The 24409-nt window shown below is 40.6% G+C and overlaps 1 protein-coding gene across 1 annotated transcript in view; it reads left to right on the top strand.

Annotated features, from left to right (window-relative positions):
- Nucleotides 1-17095, top strand: part of Eif2ak3 (eukaryotic translation initiation factor 2 alpha kinase 3) — a 70244-nt gene extending 53149 nt beyond the window's left edge. The window contains exons 12-17 of the mRNA XM_042690426.1: nucleotides 662-811; nucleotides 2026-2803; nucleotides 8136-8303; nucleotides 12766-12867; nucleotides 14952-15014; nucleotides 16783-17095. Coding sequence (XP_042546360.1) covers nucleotides 662-811; nucleotides 2026-2803; nucleotides 8136-8303; nucleotides 12766-12867; nucleotides 14952-15014; nucleotides 16783-16983 — 1462 coding nt within the window. The 3' untranslated portion in view covers nucleotides 16984-17095. The remainder of the gene's footprint in view (nucleotides 1-661; nucleotides 812-2025; nucleotides 2804-8135; nucleotides 8304-12765; nucleotides 12868-14951; nucleotides 15015-16782) is intronic.
- Nucleotides 17096-24409: the final 7314 nt, after the last annotated feature.

Here is a 24409-nt window from a genome sequence, read left to right as displayed (position 1 = left end):
GGGTCTTGTTTATTCTAGATGATGTTCAGTCTCCAGAAATCATAGTTATGTTTTTTTGCTTTTTTTTTTTTTTTTACTTGATAGGAATGTAGAAACTTGATGGTGTGGATACTATTGATAAGCAAATATTTAAGGATATGCTTATTGATTTTTAGCCAAGAAATTTTTTTTGGATGAGGCAATAGGTGTGTGTTTATAGCACTTATTTCCGGAAATAAAGGAAAGAGAGAGAGAGAGAGAGTGCACGCTTATTCCAGGACTTAATATGTGGCTTATTAGAATTATGCCTAATGCTGACTTATCTGTTTCTAAGTTTAGATTCAAGGGAGACCTCCAATATCTTTTTTTTTTCTTCTGTTTTTGCTATTGGGTCTGAGTACTTCTCAAGACAAGGACAACTTTTTTTTTTTTTTTTTTTTTTTTTGGGTCCGGGCATGGGGCCTGAACTCTGGGCCTGGGCGCTATCCCTCAGCTCTTCAGCTCAAGGCTAGTGCTCTACCACCTGAGCCACAGCGCCACTTCCGGCTTTTTTTCTTTTTGCTTATGTGGTGCTGAGGAATCGAACCCAGGGCCTCAGGCATGCAAGGCAAGCGCTCTACCACTGAGCCACCTTCCCAGCCCGACAAGGACAACTTTTAACGTTCCTTATTCTCTTTTTCAGGGAACTGGCTCGGGAAAAAGTAATGAGAGAAGTTAAAGCCTTAGCCAAGCTGGAACACCCAGGAATTGTGAGATATTTTAATGCCTGGCTGGAAACACCACCAGAGAAATGGCAAGAAAAGATGGATGAAATCTGGCTGAAAGATGAAAGGTAGCTTAGTTAGACATTGATTTTAAGTTCTTTTCAGACTAGTTTTTGCTCCTCCGAATGCAGTATCATCTCCTACTATCTTCCTGCTATTTTTTTCCTCAGGAAACAAAAATAGAATTTTCTATCATTGTTTGAAAAGCTTCCCAGCCACTTGTTAAATGAGATTTCATTTCGTTTCTGAGAACATGGTTTTTAAAATTATTATCGGTAGTGTTTGAGTAATTATGATTGAGAGATTCATGGTGGGTTTTCTCAAGTTTTTATAAAGTTGTTGTTGTTGTTGTTGTTTTTAGCAGACAACAGTTTACACTTTAAATAGTCTTAAACTAATTACAGTTAAAACCATGTAAACTTAGTGGTCTGAAAACATTCTCCCTGCTGACTGTGGTGTACATTAGGAAAGAAGGCTGCCTTTTAAAAGCTGTTTATATGGGCTGGGAAGTTGGCTCCGTGGTAGAGCGCTTGCCTTGCATGCTTGAGGCCCCGGGTTCAATTCCTCAGCACCACATAAGCAGAAAAAAGCCGGAAGTGGCTCTGTGGCTCAAGTGGTAGGGCACTAGCCTTGAGCTGAACAGCTGAGGGACAGTGCCCAGGCCCAGAGTTCAGCCCTGATGACTGACAGAAAAAAGAAAAGAAAGAAGAAAAAAAAGCTGTTTGTAAAGAGGCAGCATGTGCAGACTGACTCCCAAACTATGGAAGTAAAACCTCTGCAGTTTTATATCCCCCAGAAATACCTTGTTTCAGTGACCTTTGTCATAGACTCAAGAACCAAGCAATGTGGCCCTTTGTCTCAAGGCCCAGTGAGCCATTTTAATTTGTACAGGAGCTACATAATCAAGCAACACAGTCCCAGATAACTATTTCAGGTATAAAATTAAGCTTTCAAATGAAGACCTTGATGAGATGCTCTTTGTCTCATATAATATGTTTAATTTAGTCTATATATTGTTTCTGTTTGTCATTTGGTCAGTGGTTTGATAATGCTTGAAGCTTTTCTTTGGGTGATGGTTAATTAGAGAGAAGAGTCTCACAGACTTTCCTACCCAATCTGGCTTGGAACTTTCATCCTCCAATCTCAGTCTCCTGCGTAGCTAGGATTACTGGCATAAGCTCCTGACTGCCAGCTTAGTTGAAGCTTTTTAAACTGGCTGGCTCTCAGGTATCTTAATCCACATAGATTCCCTCTCAATCATTTGTTTTTATCTCACTTCTAGCACAGACTGGCCACTCAGCTCTCCTAGCCCAATGGAGGCACCATCCGTTAAGATTCGCAGAATGGATCCTTTCTCTACAAAAGAACATATTGAAATCATAGCTCCTTCACCTCAGAGAAGGAGGTCTTTTTCAGTGGGGATTTCCTGTGGCCAGACAAGTTCATCTGAGAGCCAGTTCTCTCCTCTGGAGCTCTCAGGAACAGACCAAGGAGATGGCAGTGGGTCAGTGGATGCAGCACACAACCTCCAGGACAGTTGCCTGACAGACTGTGATGTAGAAGATGGTACCATGGATGGCAGTGATGAGGGGCACTCCTTTGAACTTTGCCCTTCTGAAGCCTCTCCTTATGTAAGGTCAAGGGAGAGAACCTCTTCTTCCATAGTGTTTGAAGATTCTGGCTGTGATAATGCATCCAGTAAAGAAGATCTCAACATTAACCGGTTACACATTGGCAACCATTATGCTAATAAACTAACTGATTTCAAGTATTCCAGCAGCAAATCTTCTGAAGCTACATTGTCTCTTTCCCCTCCAAGACCCACTACTTTAAGTTTAGATCTCACTAAGAACACAACAGATAAGCTTCAGCCCAGTTCACCAAAGGTGTATCTGTACATTCAGATGCAGCTGTGCAGAAAGGAAAACCTCAAAGACTGGATGAACCAACGGTGTACCATCGAGGAAAGAGAGAGGAGCATATGTCTGCATATCTTCCTACAGATCGCAGAGGCAGTGGAGTTTCTACACAGTAAAGGACTCATGCACAGGGACCTCAAGGTCTGTAACTGTGGAACATCACACAGGGGTTTCAGTCTGATATTTGGGGGTTCAAAGCTGTACTTGCAGTGTTTGTCAGTTTTTCACTGAAGGACCTACAAGAACAGCAAAGAGTAAAGGCATCTGGAGCAAAAGCCTAAGACAGGGCTTGCTTCAAGACTAAGTCTCTTGTACCCTCAGACAAACCATGCATTCTTCTGTACACTATGTTTATGTTCATTTTACTGTAAAGGGTGTCCCTATTAGTTCTGATTGTCAAAAGAAAAGTCTCTATGTAAAATCCACAATGAGTAAGGGTACCTCATACCTATAATCCTAACTACTCAGGAGGCTGAGATCTGAAGATTGTAGTTTGAATCAAGCTGGAGCCAGAAAGTCCATGAGACTCTTAACTCTAATTAAGCATCAAAAAAGCCTGAAGTGAAATGAATTCAGACCCCAGGACCTCAAGCCCCAGGACTGGCACAAAAAAAAAAAAAAAATTCCACTGTAAGCAGTTAAACCATATTTTTTCTATGACTATGAATAACCCTGCCACAAAAACCTCCAGTGGTAGTGAAAGGGACCCATGTGGAAAGAAAATGAGTCTTTGTACTAGCCAGCTCTGAATTGGTGCAGCAGATCACCATGCTTTGTCCCCCAGAACTGTTTAAGCTTTGAGGGAGAAGGTGGATGAGAAAAGGTAACAAATGGTTACCCAGATGATTATAGTTCTAAAACCTCATAGTCTGCTTTTATTGTATACAGTATTAAATAGTATAGCATGCTGTGTGCTAATTTGCATAAAATTCTTACTAAACTACATGGCATTTCTATAGTATATATTTCTGAAGATAAGCATGAGAACTTTTAATTTCTGCCATATTCTGTGTGCTATGAGCATAATCAATAGGTATATAGTAACTGTATAAATATTTTTCTGATGAAAGTGATTTAAATTCTTGACAGCTTTGGATTGAAATATTTTTAATTTAATTTTTTTTTTTAGTTTTTGTTGTTTGAGGGGCTTTTTTGACTGAACAGGGCATTGAACTCTAGGCCTTACACTTGCTAGGAACAGGCTTGCCACATGCTCCAGCAATTTAGCCCTACCTTCAATCTTTTTACTTTATAATTTGTTTTTCAAATAGAGTCTTCATTTTTGCCTGGGCCAGCCTCACCCCAAGATCCTCCACGCTCTTCCTCTCAAGGACCTGTGTTTATTGGTATATGCCATATATTTGAAGGTGTATTTATTTATTTATTTTGCCACTTCAGGGGCTTGAACTCAGGGCCTAGGCACAAGGCTAGTATCACTTCTGGCTTTTTCTGTTTATGTGGTACTGAGGAATTGAACCCAGGGCATCATGCATGCTAGGCAAGCACTCTACCACTAAGCCATGTTCCCAGCCCCATTGGAAGTATTTTAAATTGTATTTTATGTTACCACAGTCTTTTGCTTCAAGCACCAAAGTAGAGGTTGGAACAAAGATTATTTTCTTCTAAAATTAGCTGGTAGATTTTCAAGTTGGTGAGTAAATTTTAAGGAGATAGGAGAAATAAGAATTAGAAGTGATTCCAGTATAATTGTTCGTTACATAATTACTGTGCTTTCAGTGATTTTTATGTGGCTCCAAACTGATTACCAGGAATTATTTTACACTGAATGAAAAGTTTAGAGAGGAATCATTTTGGATAGAGAAGATAACTTATAGAAAAGCAGAACCATGATCCTTTAACTTGAGACACTAATAGCGGAATAGGTTTATATGCTAATCATTCTCCATTTGGTGAAAAACAAGTACGTAATATGCTGATTCTCTTAGGTCTTAATGCTTGTTGCACACATCCACATATCCCAGACTGAAAAAGATCCATTTTGCTTTTAACTAATAGTGAATAGTCTGATTTTATAAATGTAAATGTGATGTTGGTAAATATTTACTTGATACAATGTTGTGTAAAGATTTTTTTTATACTTGTTTGTACACCAGAAAAATTCCTTGAGGTTTATTTCTTCCTTCCTTAGTGTTTCTAGAAATCAAAAACATTCAATTTTTTTCCAAATATAACCCACGTTAAGGATTTCTTGTGTGCTGGGGGAAAAAAATGCCACTAAGATTTTTCTAGCCCCGTTGAAAAGCCTATACATTTTACTAGCTTCTAATCTAAGTCTTTGAGCTCAATGTTAAACCTCTAGGCTTTCCTTTGTCTTTTATTTTGGTCACATTTTGCCATCTATCCTTTACTTCCTGCCTCTTCAGGCTTTTTTCTAGTCGTTCACTCTTTCCTTAGTTTCTCATATACTGTATTCTGAGAGATCCTGTATTTCTTTCCTATCTCTCTCTTCATACCTGGTTTATTTATCCTCTTGTTTCCATGGTGGCATGAACCATGTCAGGTTTTTTGTTTTTTGTTTGCCAGTCCTGGGGCTTGAACTTGGCCTGGGCACTGCCTTGGGCCTCTTTGTGATCAAGTGCTGCCACTTGAGCCACAGAGCCACTTCCAGTTTTTCTGAGTAGTTTATTGAAGAGTCTCACAGACTTTTTCTACCCCAGCTGGCTTTGAACCATGATCCTCAGATCTCAGCCCCCTGAGTAGCTAGGATTACAGGCATGAGCCACCCGTGCCCAGTCCATGTCAGTTTTGTTCACCTCAGTTCAACATAGTCTAAATGCTTATCAGTTAATACCGATTTATCCAGAAAGAGCTTTATTGGCCCTTACTACTGTATCCTCCTTGAGTCTCTCCTCACATTTCTTATTTCCATTTTCATGCAGGCTTTCCCCATATAGCCTCAGGATGGCTGCAAGGGATCCTCAAGTGTGCCTATTTTTCTTTTTCTTTTTTTTTCTTTTTGGTCGGTCCTGGGGCTTGAACTCTGGGCCTGCACGCTGTCCCTCAGCTCTTCAGTTCAAGGCTAGCACTCTACCACTTGAGCCACAGCCCCACTTCTGGTTTCTGGGGGCTTATTGGAGATCAGAGTCTCACGGACTTTCCTGCCCGGGCTGGCTTTGAACCACAATTCTCAGATCTCAGCCTCCTAAGTATAGGATTACAAGTGTGAGCCACCAGTGCTGGGCTTGCCTATTTTTCTTTTAAACCTTTTAGAGAGATTTTGGATGTGAGGAGCACATTGGTCAGAAGTCCTAGGTTTTGTTCTGCTCAGTAAACCAAGGATGTAAGGCCGTCTATAAACCGGTTTCTGGGGCAGGGAGTGGGATTATATGGCTTGGTTTAAATACCAGTGGCGCTGCCTAACAGGAAGAAGAGAAAGCAAAGTCATAAGACATCTGATAGTGGAACAGATGCTGTCTGCTGAGTTCCATAAGTAACTGCCATCAGAAAATGAGTAGAGAGGAAAGATGAAGGCAGTACAGTCTCTTCTGATCTCTGGCACAGGATTCTTTGTGGAAAAAGTGCTGGTTATTACCATAGATTTTATTTTTATATAATTTCATTGCCTCAAAGTCAAAATTGTAGAATGATATTTTAAAAATAGAGAACAAAGTGGCGTTTTCTGACAATATTTGAAACACGATGAAACTCAATTTTGTGAGCTTCCTTTTTCCTATTTTCATAGCTCTGTTGTGGTACCTGCAAGATAGAGTAAACTGATGAAAAGATGACATTCTTCATGTCAGGCATAGAGTTTGAAGAACCTGTGAGTCATTTGGCTAGATATATTCTGTAAGTAGTTTTATAGGGAAGTTTAGAACTCACAGGATTGGAGACATGGCTCAATTGGTAGAGTGTCAGATTGCAAAACTTCAAGTCCCAGTCTCAGACAATCAAGAAAACAAAGAGCCAAAGAGCCAGGCACAGATGGCTCATGCCTGTAATCCTAGCTACTCAGGAGGCTAAGATCTGAGGATCACAGTTCAAAACCAGCCTGGGCAGAAAAGTCTGTGAGACTCTTGTCTCCAGTAAACCACTCAGAAAAAGCCAGAAGTGGTGCTGTGGCTCAAGTGGTAGAGTGCTAGCCTTGAACATAAAGAGGCTCACGGACAGCACCCAGGCCCAGGCCCTGAGTTCAAGCCCCAGGATCTGGGGCAGGTGGGGAGGGAGGAGAGGGGAAGAGCCAGGCACAGATGGCTCACACCTGTCATCCTAGCTATTCAGGAGGCAGAGATCTGAGGATCAAGGTTCAAAGCCAGCTGGGGCAGGAAAGTCCATAAGACTCTTATCTCCAGTTAACCACCAGAAAACCAGAAGTAGAGCTGTGGCTCAAAGCAGTAAATCACTAGCCTTGAGCAAGAAAGCTCAGGGACAGTGAGTGCCCAGGCCTTGAGTTCAAGCCCCATGAGGAAAACAAAAACAAAATTAAGTCAGTAGCTTGGCATATGTGTTGTACAAATGACAGCACAGAGTGCTGGTTAAGAGTTCTGATTTTGATAATCTGTTTCTTCTGTTTCTTTTAGTAGTCTGTTTCTTCTGTTTCTTCTGCTCAGACACAAACCAAGACTAGTTAGCACTCATCATCAGAAAGTAATTCCCTATGCTAAATGTTGGACATGATAGTAAAGCACAAAGTCTTTTCCTAGGAGCCAAACAGCCTCAGTTTGAATCCTGGATCTACAGTTTGTTGGTGAATAACTTTGGGTAATTAGTTTAACTTCAGAGCCTCAGTTTCCAAATCTGTAAGATGGGAGACCAATAGTACTCATGTGAGCGAGTTGTACTACATGTGTTAATAGAAATGAACTGCTTAGAATAGCACCCAACTGGGCACCAGTGACTCACGCCTATAATCCTAGCTACTCAGGAGGCTAAGATCTGAGGATCAAGGTTCAAAGCCAGCCAGGGCAGGAAAGTCCGTAAGACCCTTATCTACAATTAATTACCAGAAAACCAAAAATGGTGCTGTGGCTCAAGTGGCAGAGCACTTGTCTTGAGCTGAAGAGCTCAGGGACAGTACCCAGACCCATAGTTCAAGCCCCATAAACAACAAAAAAAGAAAATAAAAAGAATAGCACCCAACACATTACATACAGGTGCTACATATGCATTTGCTATTATGATGATTAATATAGCTATTATGGCTTAAATAAAAAAATGTAGAAAACATTGCCCAGAGAAAGTACACAGACCATTAAGATTGGGGATTAAAAATGCTAGACCCAAGGGGTTGTGAATCTCCATGGGTTTAAGTAGATAATAAATCCAGCTCTCTCTTCTATGCTTCCCTTTTCTTTACCCATAGTACTTGTCTGGCATTGAAAAAAAAGTTATTTTCATAAAAAGAAAAATAGAATTTCTACCTTCATATATTTTCTGCAATCACTTAAATAATATCCAGTACTTTCTCTCTTTGTCTATACATACTCACTATTGTCTATTTTGTTTTTGCTAGCCTTCCAACATTTTCTTCACAATGGATGATGTAGTCAAGGTTGGAGACTTTGGATTAGTTACTGCAATGGACCAGGATGAAGAAGAGCAGACGGTTCTGACGCCAATGCCAGCCTATGCCACACACACAGGACAAGTAGGGACCAAACTATATATGAGTCCAGAGCAGGTGAGTCTTCCAGATAGGGCAAAAAGCTAGATATTCCAGATGAATCTTTTTCTTTGTTCTCATTAAAATACCCATTTCCATACCATCTGAAAATGATGGAAAGTAGCGTGCCACAAGCAATATACCTCTAACTTGAGTTGGAAATGGAGTAAGGAAAATACAATGCATAAAACATGGCCTTGCCCTCTGAACCAAAACCTAACAAGAAATGTAGAATGAGACTTTGAATGCCTCCTCTCAAACCCAACTCTAGTATATGCTGTGTAGACTGTATAAACTGTTGTAACAGAAGCACATCCTTGAGCTACCCTCTATGTTAATTAATAGGCACCTTCCAGGCTGTACCATGGCAAGACATAGACATGCAGAAACCAAGACAGGTAGACTTATAGAAGGCTTCAAAGGACAAGCTCTATAAACTGGGAGGGGACTGCAGAAACAGTAGGAATGGGGAATCCTGAGAGCTTAAAGTAGTAGAACTGGCCACCACCAAAGTAACGATATTCATAGACTGATCATGCTTAAATCAATGATTTCATACTTTGCATCTCAGTACTTGCCAAAAAAAAAATGGGGAATTTTGTTGTTGTTGTTTTGGGGTTTTTTTGTTTGTTTTGTCTTAAGCAAAATTCAAGCGAGGCACTGGTGGCTCACATCTGTAATCCTCGCTATGCAGGAGGCTAAGATCTGAGGACTGCAGTTTGAAGATATAAGGGTTGCCGAAGGGAGACCTCCACACAGTTCAGGCAGAAAAGAGTTTATTTGGGAGAGTCAAACTGCTGGGCCACTGCAGCAGAGACCAGGTGGACAAATCCAAGAGACTATTAACTTCAATTAGCCAGCAAAGAGCCAAAAGTGGAGGAGAGGCTTATGTGGCAAGGACAAGTCTTGAGCGGAAAAAGTTAAGGGACAGTGCACAGGCCCTGAGTTTAAGCCCCAGTACTGGCACAAAACAACACAACCAAAAAAAAAAACAAAACAAAAAAACAAAAATCAGTAAGTGATATGTGCCAGTGGCTGTTATGAATATAGATGTCAATTTGAAATTGAATGTTTTTTGGTAAAATACTTATCTAAAATATAGGTATTATAATAAGCTGAATTAAATGCACACATTACATGATCAGAGATCAAGAAATGAAAGATGGTAAGAACAAGGAAAGAGTAGGGATTTGTTTTTGATAAACATACATTCAGCAAATGGAACTTAACAATATGTCTGTATCACTACAGAAGATAAACACAACCTACAATAAAAAGGAAAGGATATACAAAAGAAACAAAGCTTAAAGTAATGCTAAAACCAAATAATACGATAATTAAAGCCAAAAAGGGAAACTAGGCAAAAAAATATATTAGGTTTTTTATATAATTGGCCTACATATATTTGAACATTTATTTGATGGATAAGTTAAAATGAGATGTGCCTTCTTATCACATTGCTAGGTTACAGAGAAATGTCAATGTATTTGAAAACAAAATATGTCTCTTTCTGTAATCATAATGCAATAGAGGTTTTAGAGGGATTTTTTTTTTACTGTTGTTTTTTGTTTTTAATTTGGTTTGTGTTATTTTGTTTTTATTTCTGTTTTAGTTTGCTGGCAGGTTTTTAAAAACCTTCCTAAATAACTCAAGTTGCCAAGAATAGTGGCCTACCTCTGTTATCATAGCTACTTAGAAGGTAGAGGCAGTTTGAGGCCAGTCCACCAAGTTAGGAAAAACTCATCTCAAAAACAAAACCATAAATTGGGTGCGGGGGTGGGGGTGGGGGGGACTCACGCCTGTAATCCTAATTACTCAGGAGACTTGAGATCTGAGGATCACAGTTCAAAGCTAGCCCAGGCAGGAAAGGCTGAGAAACTCCTATCTCTAATAAACCACTCAGAAAGCTGAAAGTGGTGCTGTGGCTCAAGTAATAGAGCACTAGCCTTGAGCTGAAGAGCTGAGGAACAGCACCCAGGCCCAGATCTCAAGCCCCACAACTGACCAAAAAAAAAAAAAAAAAAACCATAAACAAAAGGGCTTGAAGTGGGAAAGAGAGTATAGTGCAATTTACAAAGCCCCAAGTTTAATCCCCAGTACTAACATATATATGTTTTTGTGGGGTTTTTTTTTTTTTTTTTTTTTTGGTCAGTCATGGGGCTTGAACTCTGAGCCTGGGCATGTCCCTGAGCTCTTCAGCTCAAGGGGAGTGCTCTACCTCTTGAGCCACAGTGCCACTTTCAAGAAAAAAGAAAAGCTGGGCACCAGTGGCTCACACCTGTAATCCTAACTACTCAGGATGCTGAGATCTGAGAGTCTCGGTTCAAAGTCAACCCAGGCAGGAAAGGCCGTGAGACTCTTATTTCCAGTTAACGACCAGAAAACCAGAAGTGGTGCTGTGGCTCAAGGGGTAGAGCGCTTGCCTTTAGCTAAAGAGCTCAGGGACAGTGCCCAGACCCAGAGTGAAAGAAAAAGAAAGAGAGAGAGAGAAAGAAAGAAAAAAGAAAGAGAAAGAGAGAGAGAGAGAGAAAATGAAGTCCTTAGAAGTTATTAAAGTTCTGTTTTGATATAAATGTTTTTTTAGGTGCCTTTCTTCATTACATAAGCAACACAGTACAACCTTCATGACATTTTAAATTCTCTGAAATTGTCTTTTTAAAGCCCTCTAAAATAGAAGCTATCAGAATTGAGATCCAACTTGCCTTTTTATTTTACTACATAAAACAATGCCTAGAATTCTACAGGTATTCATTAGGTAAAATCTTTTAATACCCATGAATTAGTATAATTAATATAATTAAAATATCTACATGAAAAACAAAAGTCCTAAAATATTTAACATTATACTAAATATATTTAATGATAGTTTTTCTTGTTATATATTAATTTGTTTTTTTATGCATGGACAGGTAAAGAAAAAGGCACTTACTAAAAATCTCTAAAATATTTATAATGGTTAGTTATTTATATAAATATACAACTTATATAGAGCAATTTTAGTCTATTGGAGACACAATTGAGAGTCTGTTCCATAGGTCACAGTATTAATATATAAGCATTTTTTATTAAACATTTTTATTTATTAAACATTTTTATTTTTATTAAGTAATTGTACAAAGGGGTTACAATTCAACGTGTCAGTTTATGAGTACAATGCATTATGGTCAATGTCTTGCAAATAAAATAAATTTTTTTTTAATTCTGGAAAATATTCTTGACTGGGTAACATTAACTCAGTTCAGCAGTTTACTCAGAATTTGTTTCAAGTACTTTACTTTTGTAAAATTTTGTAAATTTTCCTGTCAGAATTGTCACTGAGATAATTACCCCTGCATGCAAATCTCTGTCACACTTCCATCTAAACTAGGATAGAAAAGATTAGATGGACTATTACATGGGGACAAATATTTACAATCTGGTTCCTTATGAATTTGTGTCCATTTAATGTTGTCCGAATGGCCGTGAGGGTGTCCTTTTCACTGTACCCTTGTAGGCATCATCTTCACCATATTCTCCTGAACCACAGAGATGGAAGGTGAAGAGGGTGACAGAGCTGAGGTCACTAGAACCTCAGGTTAGGACCTCTGTTCTGTGAGCAGAGCCAGGCTACTACATAGAAGGAATCGGGGAGGTAGATACCAAGAGACAGGTAGAGAAGAAGGTATAATGAGCTCTTAAGCCTTTCACCTCACCTCCGTTCCCCAGTCAAGAAATGCTGAGTTTCCATATGGGTCCCCCTTCTTAAGCTATTTACCAAAATGTTGTTACCTGTCTAAAAACAATGTCACCAATAAAGGAGCTCTACTGAGTCACCATGAGGTCACTTTTCATTTGAAGGAGGCTTTCTTTAATAGAGTAATTGAGTTGTGATTCATTTGTTCACTTAACAAGTATTTATTGGGGCCTCACTCTATACTTAGCCCAATGCTTGAATGACAGAAATACAATAGAAGCAGATCTCTCCTCTCTAGGACTTTATCATTTAATTGTGTAGAATAAGAGATATACACATGAAAAATACAAGTAGGAATGCAAAGCAGTCCGTAATTAAGTGCCATAATGAAGGCTAACTCCAGTTGATTAGTGGTTTGGAGTAATGAAGATTTTCTCATAAAAATGGGTAAGGATGAGGATGATTAGAAATGAGATTTGCTGGAGATAGCATTTGCTTTGAAAATCTTCACCTCAGGGGGAATTGAGCTCTCTTCTGGCTCTGTCTCACTTTTTTAGCACACCAGGCTCCAGGTTTCTGCTGGCTGACTTTACTGATGCATATCTCTGGGCCATACCTGGGCTTTCCCTCTGAAATGCTGAGTAGTGTAATTACTCCTGGAGTGAAAGGGGCTCCGGATAGGTTAACTCTTTGTTGTATTTAAACCAAGAAGTGGCTAAAGTAAACTTCAGCATTCAGTAATGCTATACTCTGAGTTGTACTATTTCTGTGTTAAGTTTTTAAAATATCTTTTATGTGGTATTTCAGATTCATGGAAACAACTACTCTCATAAAGTGGACATCTTTTCTTTAGGCCTGATTCTGTTTGAATTGCTGTACCCATTTAGCACTCAGATGGAGAGAGTCAGGGTAAGTATCTTCCTCTTCAGACAAATCGAAGAAGAAAACTATCTACAAGTTATGAAAGAACTTTAAAATGTAAACAAGAAGGCTGGGGATGTAGCTCAAGTGGAAGAGCACTTGCCTAGCAGACGGCAGGCCTTGGGTTCCATCCCTAGTACTGCAAAATAAATAAAACATGATGTACATAGAAAAATTGAAAAAGAAAAAGATTATTCATAAGGCCAGCAGACTGACTAGAAGCAAAGAGACCATGTGAACAAGACTTGTAGACAGCTTTTACTTAAAATTCAGTTTTCAAAACACTTATTTCATTGGATCAATTGGTTTGTCGTCATACCTTGTTTAGGCTCAAATTCATAATAATTTAATAATATCTTGCACTCAATGCCTTTACAGTAAGTGAAAACCAGGAGAACAACATGGTAGTAAAAGTAGGGGGATGAACTAGTGATAGCACTTGGCCATAAAATTCTTCCAGAGGCTTGGCATGCCTATAATCCTAGCCACTCAGGAGCCTGAGATCTGAGGAACACGGTTCAAAGCCAGCCCAGGTAGGCTTATCTCCAATTAATCCCCAGAAAACCAGAAGTGGCACTGTGGCACAAAATGGTAGAGTGCTAACCTTGAACATAAAGATCTCAGGCCCGGAGTTCAAGACCCATAATAGCCAAAAAAAAAAAAAACAACCTTCTTGAGGACCAGTTACCACCCACTCTTATACTTAAAAGCTGGTAAATTACATACAGAGCCATTGTTTTGTTGTTGTTTTTTTTCCTTCTCAGAGTAAAGTATGGCTATAGATTTTAAGACAGTACTGAAGGTCTTTTAAAAGTAAGTCTATCGGGCTGGGAATGTGGCTCAGTGGTAGAGAGTTTACCTAGCATGCATGAAGCCCTGGTTTGATTCCTCATTACCACATAAACAGAAAAAGCTGGATGTGGTGCTGTGGCTCTAGTGATAGAGTGCTAGCCTTGAGCAAAAGAAGCTCGGGGACAGTGCCCAGGCCCTGAGTTCAAGCCCCAGAACTGGCCAAAAAAAAAAAAAAAAGTAAGTCTATCAGTGCTGGTAGCTTAAGATGTGCTTGTCTCCAATTAACCACCAGAAAACCAGAAGTAAAGGTGTGGTTCAAGTGGTAGAGTGCCAGGCTTGAGTGAAAAAGCTAAGGAATGCAGCACTCAGGTCCTGAGTTCAAGCCCTAGTACCAACACCAACAAAAATGTAAGCCTGTCATATTCTTCAACATCCTTCCTAAGTTGTTTTACACTGCCGGTTGTTGTCCCTTGCACTTACCTTCCAATTTTCAAAGTTTATGCTCTTATCACCATTTCTTAATTTCTGCTGACTTCTGACCTTAGCAGAAGAGAAGGCTTTTTAGGGGTTTTGTTTGTTTATGCTGTTTATAGGGGTTGGGCCTGGGCACTGTCCCTGAAATTTTTTGTTCAAGGATAACACTCTAGCACATGAGCCACGCCAGCTTTTTTCTGGTTAATTGGAATTAAGAATCTCATGGGCGGGGCTGGGAAGTTGGCTCAGTGGTAGAGTGCTTGCTTTGCATGCATGAGGCCCTTGGCTCCGTTCCTCAGCACCACATAAGCAGAAAAAGCCGGAAGTGGGGCTGAGGCTCAAGTGGTAGAGCGCTAGTCTACAGCTGAAAAGCTGAGGGACAGTGCCCAGGCCCAGAATTCAGGCCCCACGACCAACAAAAAAAAAAGAATCTCATGGGCTCATCTGTCCAGGCTGGCTTCAAACCACAATCCTCAGCCTCCTGAGGACCAAAAATTGCAAGTGTGAGCCATCAGTGCCCAGGTGAGAATGAAGTCCTAATACAGAACCAAAGGACTCATATATCTAATTAGAAAGAACTCAAGTGGTCTGTACAATAAGTGGAGAAAGAAAGGTAAAGACTAAAGAACTAGATAACATCAGAATTTCTGGAGTTTTCTGTGCATTCTAGGCTAAGAGGTATATCTCCATGGTAGAGAATGAGGCCCTCTGATTTAGTCCCCAGCACCACAAAAAAAAAAAATTTCAAATAGAGCCACAAGTCAAAGTAAATGTAAACATTAAATCTCATTTTTCTTTCTTTTTAGACCCTAACTGATGTAAGAAATCTTAAATTTCCACCACTGTTTACTCAGAAATATCCTCATGAGGTATGTATGTTCTTATCCCATTCTCTTTAAAATAATATCAAGAACTTAAAGGGCCCTTAGCAGTTAACTCATCAGTTTTCTCATTTATAGAAAATAGGGAAGCTAAGGTCTAAAGAATATAGGATCAGGCTCCCTAAAGAACAGCATTGGTTAGATCCTTCTCAGCCCAGGGCCCTGCAGAGGTCCAGCTGCAGGGGTCTCAGCCTGCTTAAAATTTTATTAAACAACTTTGCTTCAACAGTCCTGACCCTGGGCTTGAATAAGGCTGAGTCCCTCCAGTACCCCATAGAAGCAGAGTCAGGGTTAGGAGCAGACTGTTGATGTCTTTATTTTGGTGAACTTGCTAGAGCTCTTTAAAAAAAAAAAAAAAAGACTTCTGGGAAAAAAAGAGAGAAAGACACTAATTTCTGTTGATTATGGGTATCAAGGGTTATACCACACAGGAAGAATAAGATGGAAAAATTAAGCCGGTCTTGAAGGTAAAAAAATTATATGTCATAAACTTCTAAAGTTGTCTTTTTTTTCAGCTTTCATAGTACATATGCCCACTAACATATCATTTTAAAATTTATACATTAGTCAATCTTGAATTTCCTTAAATAAATTGAAGTAAAGTAGTCAGTATATGAACAAGTTGGGAAAAGTCAAAATGTCTTTCAGTATTGTAAGTATAAGGAAAGCTTGCACTGAAACCAAAAACTTTATAATATAATTAGATATGCTAACCTACAAAGTATGTTTTAATAAAGAAATATTCTATCTTTCAAAATGGATGAAGCTATTCTCAGCATGGCTCATAAGAATACATGGTAACATTCCAAACTATTCTAGAAAATCAAGAGGAAGTGCTGGGTGCTGCTCTGTGGCATGGTTACTTTTTAACTTAAAATCTTATCAAATAATTGTAGACACATTGAGTAATAGATGATTGTTTTTTTTGTGTTTTTTTTTTTGGGTCTGGTCGTGGGGCCTGAACTCTGGGCCTGGGCGCTGTCCCTCAGCTCTTCAGCTCAAGGCTAGCGCTCTACCACTTGAGGCACAGCGCCACTTCCGGTTTTTTTCTTTTTGCTTATGTGGTGCTGAGGAATCGAACCCAGGGCCTCAGGCATGCAAGGCAAGTGCTCTACCACTGAGCCACCTTCCCAGCCCCTAGATGATTGTTTTTATTTTATTTATTTTTGTCGGTTGTAGGGCTTGAACTCAGGGCCTGGGCACTGTCCCTGAGCAATTTGCCCAAGGATAATGCTCTACCACTTTGAGCCACAGTGCCACTTCCAGTTTTTGAGTGGTTAATTGGAGATAAAGAGTTTCATAGAGACTTTTCTGCCCAGGTTTGCCTTCTGAGTAGCTAGGATTACAGGTGAGAGCCACTGGCACTCAACTGAATTTATTTTTAAAATCAAATGACCGCTTTGCTTCGAAGATATGATTTTTAACTTTTATATGCTAGGAATACACCAATTGCCCCAAATTTTCCATGTTCATTTGGAGCAGAGGTTGGCATCTTAGGACCAGTAGATCAGATCTAGCCTGCTACCTATTTGTATAATAAAGTTTTACTGGAACACAGCCATTCTCTTGAACTTACATATTATCTATGTCTGAGTTGGGCTTTCATGACAAAGTTGATCTGTCAAATCAGAAACTATATAGTTTGCAAACTTTGTATACAGACATTTTTGCTGGGTTTGAAGGTGTTAAAGGTGTTATGAGCCTTCAGTGCTTACTAATCTGGCCCTTTCATCACAAAACAAATCTTCTATTTCAGTATTTGATGGTTCAAGACATGCTCTCCCCATCCCCCACGGAACGACCTGAAGCCACAGACATCATTGAAAACGCTGTATTTGCAGACTTGGAGATTCCAGGAAAAACAGTGCTCAGACAGCGCTCCCGCTCCATGAGTTCATCGGGAACAAAACATTCCAGACAGTCCAGCACCTCTCACAGCCCTTTGCCCAGCAATTAGCTTTCACTTGTGCAAGCAACCCAAGCAGGTGACAGGACAGCCACTTCTGAGGAAGGTGGCATTCCAGATTGTTTTTTGCACAATTTTTCTTTCTTTTTTTTTTTTTTTTTTTTTTTTTGTGCCAGTACAGGGGCTTGGATTCAGGGCCTCATGCGCTCACTTAGCTTTTTTGCTCAAGGCTAACTCTCTACTATTGGACTCATACCGCTGTTAGCTTTTTGCCAGTTAAATTGGAGATAAGAGTCTCGTGGATTTCTCTCCCTGGGCTGGCTTCGAACCACAATCCTCAGATCTCAGGCTCTTGAGTACCTAAGATTACAACATGAGCCACTGAGACCCAGCCACTTTGCTCAGTTTTATTTGGACTGCTTTTTCTAAGTCAAATCAAACTGGATTTTAGGGCCTACCCTAATTTGAGCCAACTCTTGATGTTGCTGTACTTAAAGGAAAGGACTATCTAAACAGTACATGGTCCTTATTCTTTGTTTATCTCCTAAGGCTAGCTGGCCAAACTATAAGAGCCCTCCCTCACCTTTTACCTAGGAAGTAGAAGCAATCCTTAAAATACAAAGAAATTTAAACTGGAAATATTTTTATAGTACAGGAGAATGCAAGTCCTCCATATAGTAACTATATTGTTCTAGAAACATGCTTTCAAGACATGATTTTTGAAACCGATTTCTAAGAAGCTGACTCCGTTTTTGTCCCTGGAGAGACAATGAATCTGCACTATTTTGGAGGACAAGTAGCACAAATTGTATGACAGTTTATGTCTGTAGTTTTATAGTCCTATTTGTAGCATTCAATAGCTTTATTCCTTAGATGGTTCTAGGGAGAGTTGAAGAGCTTTTTGTACTTTTACCACCAATAAAGGGAAAATGAAGCTTTTTATGGAAATCAGTCAAAATTCTGGTTTGAGGAGGAAAGAAACTAGTAAAAAAATGGATCATCTATTACAACTAACTTTCAACTATGGACTTTTGACATAATAAAATCTTAAAAGTTTTCTACATAATGCTGTAGGTTGGTTCATCCCCAAACTGATTATAGATTAATCATTTCACTTCTAACATGTTTTTATTTTTCCCTGTAAATATGTTTATTTTTTATTTATAAAAAAATTCTGAAATCAATCCATTTGGGTTGGTGGTGTACAGAACGCACGTTAAGTGTGTTAACTATGATGACTTCTTTCAAGTCTAAATGATTTAATAAAAGTTTTTTAAATTACTTATGATTGGCTTTTATTTTGGAGTCCTAAAATAGAGATTTCCAGTTGCTATTCTCTTCCTCTTTAAGCTTCTCAGAACATTTCACTCAGCCTTCTGAAGGTTCACAACCCCCTACCACAGCCCTGGGAGCTAGTGTGACAGCCATTATTATTGTCATTCTACTTAGGACCAAACTCAGGTCCAGAAAGGTGCTGTGATTTTCTCAAGATGACAAAGCCAGCAAGAGCAGAACTGGGTCAAAACCCGTAAATCTGATTCGCAGTCAGTGTTTTGTATACTCTCTTGTACCACGAGATCTAGTTTTGCAAATCCTTACATGTTATAATTAGGACTTGTGTTGTTTTTAATCTTAGATACAGTTTGCTTGCCACCTTCAGGAAGTCAGCCTGAGGATGGGAGACAAGGGGTTGGACCAGCAACACTTGACAAGTCCACAGCTGCCTTCTCACATGTCTACTGACTCCAAACCTAACCCCCTCTCTACTGCTAGACTGGCACCTTTCCAACACCCCATGTACACACTGGCCTCTGCTTTTAGCGCTTGGTACTAATTACATTTATCATTGTCAAGCTACAGATCAGCTAGTAGTTCTGGTACATGTTGGCCTCCCTCAGTCATTGTTATGATTCACAAGAAAAAGCTGCTTGTGATCCAGCACAGTCTAATGTAAAGCATGGTCCTTGGCTACGTATTTGCATATTGGGACTATAGGTACAACCCCAGGGCATCTGCAGCCCTCAGAAGTGAATAGCCAAATAGGAAAAAGAAGAAGACTTTACTTATCATTGCAAATCCTGGGGAGTTTGGGTAGAATAAGGTGGCTGAGTAGAAGCCATCTTGGGGAACCTGCTCTTAAAGATCAGGGATGTGTCCAATCATATGGGTTCACATGGGTGGCAGGACTTAGAGTCCCTAGGTGGTGCCCGCCACCTATCAGGGCCCTGGGTCACCGGTTGCAGAGAAGGAAGAATGATATCTCTGCTACTCCCCCACCCACATAGACACTTGAGGATGACCTAAAGCAATGCCGTCATCCCATCTGTCCCCCATCTCCAGGCCACACGTGGTCCAAGAAGGTCTGAAGAGAATTCTCTAGTTTAGCCAGCCTCATTCTGTTCTTACTGGCTCCTCTAAGAGGAATATTGTCCTACTGTGACCCACTCTTGCTGGTTCTCTTGTGGGGAAGAGGAGCCCCTGGCCATTGTCTAGTCCCAGAAATGTATAGAGAGGAGCTTCTGAGGTCTCTGTCCTGGTCAGGCCCATTCACAGTAGCAGCAGATAAGGGCAACAGCCACTGCTGTCACCACCCCTACCTGGGCCCCAAGACTGGTTGGTGTGCATGCCACTGAGAGGGAGCTGTGTTCCCTGGAAAGCACCTGGACCTTGTCAGCATCTACTCAGAAAACAGATGTTTTACCTCACTTGGCACTGGGGCAGCTAAGACCAGAAACCTGTCTTTCAAGTAACAAAACAAATAGCAACAGTGCCTGAGGAAATTCCCATTACCTACTAGGGGACGCCACTGACGTGGGAATACCCACACAGTGTACCCCACACAGTCTGATGTCTAGCCCTCATTTTCCTGTGACACAGAGATGGTCAGTTTCTCTAACTGATTCAGTATTTGCTATGACCAAAGTTACACATCACAAAGAGCCGACAGGGAGATTGTATGCTACTTGTCTGGAACAAACTCAGCATCAAATAACAAGTCAGTAAAATAGCTTAGAAAGAGGGCCCTTCAATAAAAGGAGGAAGGAAGGTATTAAAGTGGCACATGCTTGTAATTCAGCACATGGAACTGAAGCAAGTAGGGTTGCAAGCTTCTGCTATGTTTAAAAATATATATGGGCTGGAAAGGTGGCTCAGTGGTAGAGTGCTTGCCTCGCATGCATGAGGTCCAGGGTTTGATTCCTCAGCACCACATAAAACAGAAAAAGCCATAAGTGGCACTGTGGCTCAAATGACAGAGTGCTAGCCTTGAGCTGAAGAGCTGCAGGACAGCGCCCAGGCCTAGAATTCAAGCCCCACAACTGACAAAAGTAACTATCCATTCTATTAAAAGTGTAAGCACTAGTGGCTCACATCTGTAATCAGGTGTCTAAGATCTGAGTATTGCAGTTTGAAATCAGCCTAGGTAGAAAAGACCCTGAGACTCATCTCCAATAAACTACTGGGAAAAGTTGGAAGTAGGGCTGTGGCTCAAGTGGTACAGCATTAACCTCAAGCAAAAGAAGCTCAGGGACAGTGCCCCGGCCTTGAGTTCAAGCCCCAGGACTAGCAAAGTATAAGTCTCAGTATAAAAATATGCAATAAGACACTTGCTAAATATTATAACTCTCTAGTAACAAATTCCATAAATAATGAAGTATATGAGATGCCTAATAAAAAATTCAAAAGAATGATTTTCCAAAAGATCAGTGAAATCCAAGAAAACACAGATAAATACTTAAATGAAATCAGAGACATAATTCAGGATATGAAGGAGAAATTCATCAGAGAGATTTGAAAAAACAACAAATCAGAAACCATGGACTGTGCCTGCCTACTTAACCCAAGGCCCTGAGTTTGAGTCCTATACCACCAAAATAAAAGAAAATCATAGAATGAAGAGCTCAATAACTTAGATACAAATTCAGCTGGAACCCTCAATGACATACTAGATCGGTTAGAATAACAAATATTGGAGCATGAAGAGAAGCCTGTCTAAATATCTCCTTTGGACAGAAAACTTTAAAAATAAGGAAGAAGGCATTCAGGATTTTGGGAAGACTTCTTTTTTGGGTGGGGGGGGGTCCGGTCATGGGCCTGGGCCTGGGCGCTGTCCCTCAGCTCTTCAGCTCAAGGCTAGCACTCTACCACTTAAGCCACAACACCACTTCTGGCTTTTTTCTTTTTGTTTATGTGGTGCTGAGGAATCGAACCCAGGGCCTCAGGCATGCAAGGCAAGCGCTCTACCACTGAGCCACTTGGGAAGACTTCTTAATGATTAAATATCATTTACATAGTTGAATGTGAAGAAATAAAGACCACAGGCCTAGAAAAACCTATTCAATGAGATAACAGAAATCTTTTCTCATCTTGGGACACACAGAATAGACTGATAAAAACCAGAATAGACCGATAACAAAGTAATGAGATTGAACTAGTAACAAAATCTCACATAAAAAGTCCTGATTTCCCTTACTGAATTTTCCCATACTTTTTGGGGGGAAGGTGGGTTCTAAACTCAAGGCCTGGGTACTGTCCTTGAGCTTTTTTGCTCAAGGATAACACACTACTATTTGAACCACAGTTCCACTTCAGGCTTTCTGGGGGTTAATTGGAGATAAAAGTCTCATACACTTTCCTGCCTCAGCTGGCTTCAAACTGGATCCTCAGATTTCAGCTTTCTGAGTAACTATTTCCAGTGTACTACTCAGCACCCAGTGAATTTCACCATATTTTTTTTTTTTTGGGGGGGGTCCGGTGATGGAGCCTGAACTCTGGGCCTGAGTGCTGTCCCTCAGCTCTTCAGCTCAAGACCACTTGAGCCACAGCGCCACTTCCAGCTTTTTCTGCTTATGTGGTGCTGAGGAATCGAACCCAGGGCCTCATGCATGCAAGGCAAGCGCTCTACCACTGAGCCACCTTCCCAGCCCTTCACCATACTTTTAAAGAACAGTGAACACAAATGCTTCCCAACTAGGTAGAATTGATTGGTTTCTGATGAGTTTAATAATCCAGCCCCTCTATCCCTCATATATCTATGTGCTACTAGAACCTGCTTGATAGCCTGATGAAGTAGCCTGACACTAGAGATCAACTCATATATACATTCAGACTAGCACTGCTCTCTCCAGAGGCTACAGGCTGAGGTTGAAAATGTCACTACCACTGCCTCTGCCAACTGAACTTCTTTCTCCTCCACCTGCCTGCCCAGTAGTTCCCTGAGAACTGACCCTGGCTGACACGCCTTGAACAGGTGCCCTATTAAACATGAAGCAGCAGGGTTCTTGTCTTTGGGGGTTTAAAAGAGTACCAGCAAAGAATACATCTCACCTCTGGGAGCATTAGGTCTTCCCCCAAACTAGATGTTTAAGGCACTGGTTTTGTTTTATTTTTTTTTTTAATTTTTATTTATTTTTTATTGTGAAAATACTGTACAGAGGGGTTACAATTACATGGGCAAGATAATGAGTACATTTCTTATCAAGATTGTAGCCTCCTCCTTTGTTTCCCCTTCCCATCCCTTCCCATCCTCCCCCCCACCGCCCCACCCAATCCTCCCCACCCCCCCCCCAAAGTTGTAAAGTTCGTTTTCGACATAACGACTTGTACTTCTCATTGTTGCAACGGGTCCACCTGTATCCCTATTTAAACGATTCGTTTTTCCCCTTCCCCTCCACCAATTATACCAACATCAAATGCAGTCAAAGCAGGGGTTATACTGTGGGGGAGGGACATATAAAGCAACAAAGAAATAATCTTATAAATGCTTTAGAAACAATTGCATGAAAGAAAAAAAAACATTTGAATACATATCTTAGGGTTCATTTCCCTAACATCACCTTATCTGACCTTTTCTGCTAGACTCAGACATATACTAGATATTGCAAATAAGGGAAACCATAGGACCTATGTTTCTTTGGGCTTGGCTTACTTCACTTAATATACTATGTTTATTGCAGCATTATTTACTATAGCTAAGCTATGGAACCAACCCAGATGCCCCTCAGTAGATGAATGGATCAAGAAAATGTGGTATATATATACAATGGAATTCTATACCTCCATCAAAAAGAATGACATTGCCCCATTTGTTAGGAAATGGAAAGGCTTGGAAAAAATTTATCAAGGCACTGTTTTAAGACTTCCCCCACAGAAATTCCATCCCTGCAACTACAGTAAGTACCACCAGGTGGCACATTACCACTTTTTCCCACAAGAAGTAGTTTGAAGGTGGAGGTTAACTTTCTTCAACCTAGTCCAAACATCCAATGCATCATGGCCAGTAAGCACATCAATGGGAGACTGACTCAAATGTGTAACACATTGCAAAAGTCAACCACACAAAATCCCATACTGTTTTTGCTGTGAACTGCTTTTAAATTTCTCATGTGGAAGATGACTTTCAAACACTAAAGATAGGGTGATTAAGAGAGCCAGCCACTTTCAGCAACTCTTATGTTTCCCTAGGCCCTTCTTCAGTTCCTCCCATTCTGAAGCAGCAGAGTTGCTCTCTTCTTTAATTCTTTCAGCTTTGAGAGGCCTGAGAAAAGTTGGGGGAAGTTGCAGAATATCTAAGACTTCTGGGGAGGAGTAAAGAGGAGACTATCATGGTGGGTGTGGGAAGAAATAGATCCGTTTAAGACTTCCCTAAGACATTAGGGAAAACATAGCTCCTGGATTTCTTTTTTTTTCTTTTTTTTTTGGGGGGGGGGGGAAATCCAGTCGTGGGGCCTGAACTCTGGACCTGGGCGCTGTCCCTCAGCTCTTCAGCTCAAGGCTAGCGCTCTACCTCTTGAGCCACAGCGCCACTTCTGGCTTTTTTTCTTTTTGCTTATGTGGTGCTGAGGAATCGAACCCAGGGCCTCATGCATGCAATGCAAGTGCTCTACCACTGAGCCACCTTCCCAGCCCCTAGCTCCTGGATTTCAGGTGTGAGGATTTCCACATAATCCAAAAGGAGGGTTGAGGATTGACAAGTGTCCCCTTTAAGAACACAATAATTTTCCAAGAATTCTGTGATAAAAGTGGGTTTTAAAGTCACCCTGGGAAAAGAGGAACATGGTTGGCTAGAAGAGGGAGGAGGAGGTCATAGGTTTTTTGTTCCTTTGGTATGTGTGGGGTGCGGGGAGGGGGATGTGCTGGCACTGAGGTTTGAACTCAGGGCCTAGTGCTGTCCCTTCGCTTTTTTCTGCTCAAGATTGGCACTCTAACACTTGGGCTATAGCGCCACTTCCAATGTTTTGTTGGCTAATTGTAAATAAGAATGTGGGGTTGGCTTTGAACCAAGATCCTCAGATTTCAGCCTCCTGAGTTGCTAGTTTTACAGATGTGAGCCACTGGTGCCCAGCAGGAAGCTAATGGCTTTACTGAGTACAAGGTCAGAGGGAACTGAAAGGCAACTCTGACAAGCATCTAAGCATGTCTGCTTTCCAGCATGTTACTGCTCTATGGTGTTGAATTTTGAGGGACTTCCAGGAAAGGG

This window comes from Dipodomys spectabilis, unplaced genomic scaffold, assembly GCF_019054845.1.
Source record: "Dipodomys spectabilis isolate Male_0828 unplaced genomic scaffold, ASM1905484v1 ptg000137l, whole genome shotgun sequence".
Classification (NCBI taxonomy): domain Eukaryota; kingdom Metazoa; phylum Chordata; class Mammalia; order Rodentia; family Heteromyidae; genus Dipodomys; species Dipodomys spectabilis.
Note: the sequence above shows the minus strand (reverse complement) of the source record. Positions and strands in the feature narration are given on the sequence as shown.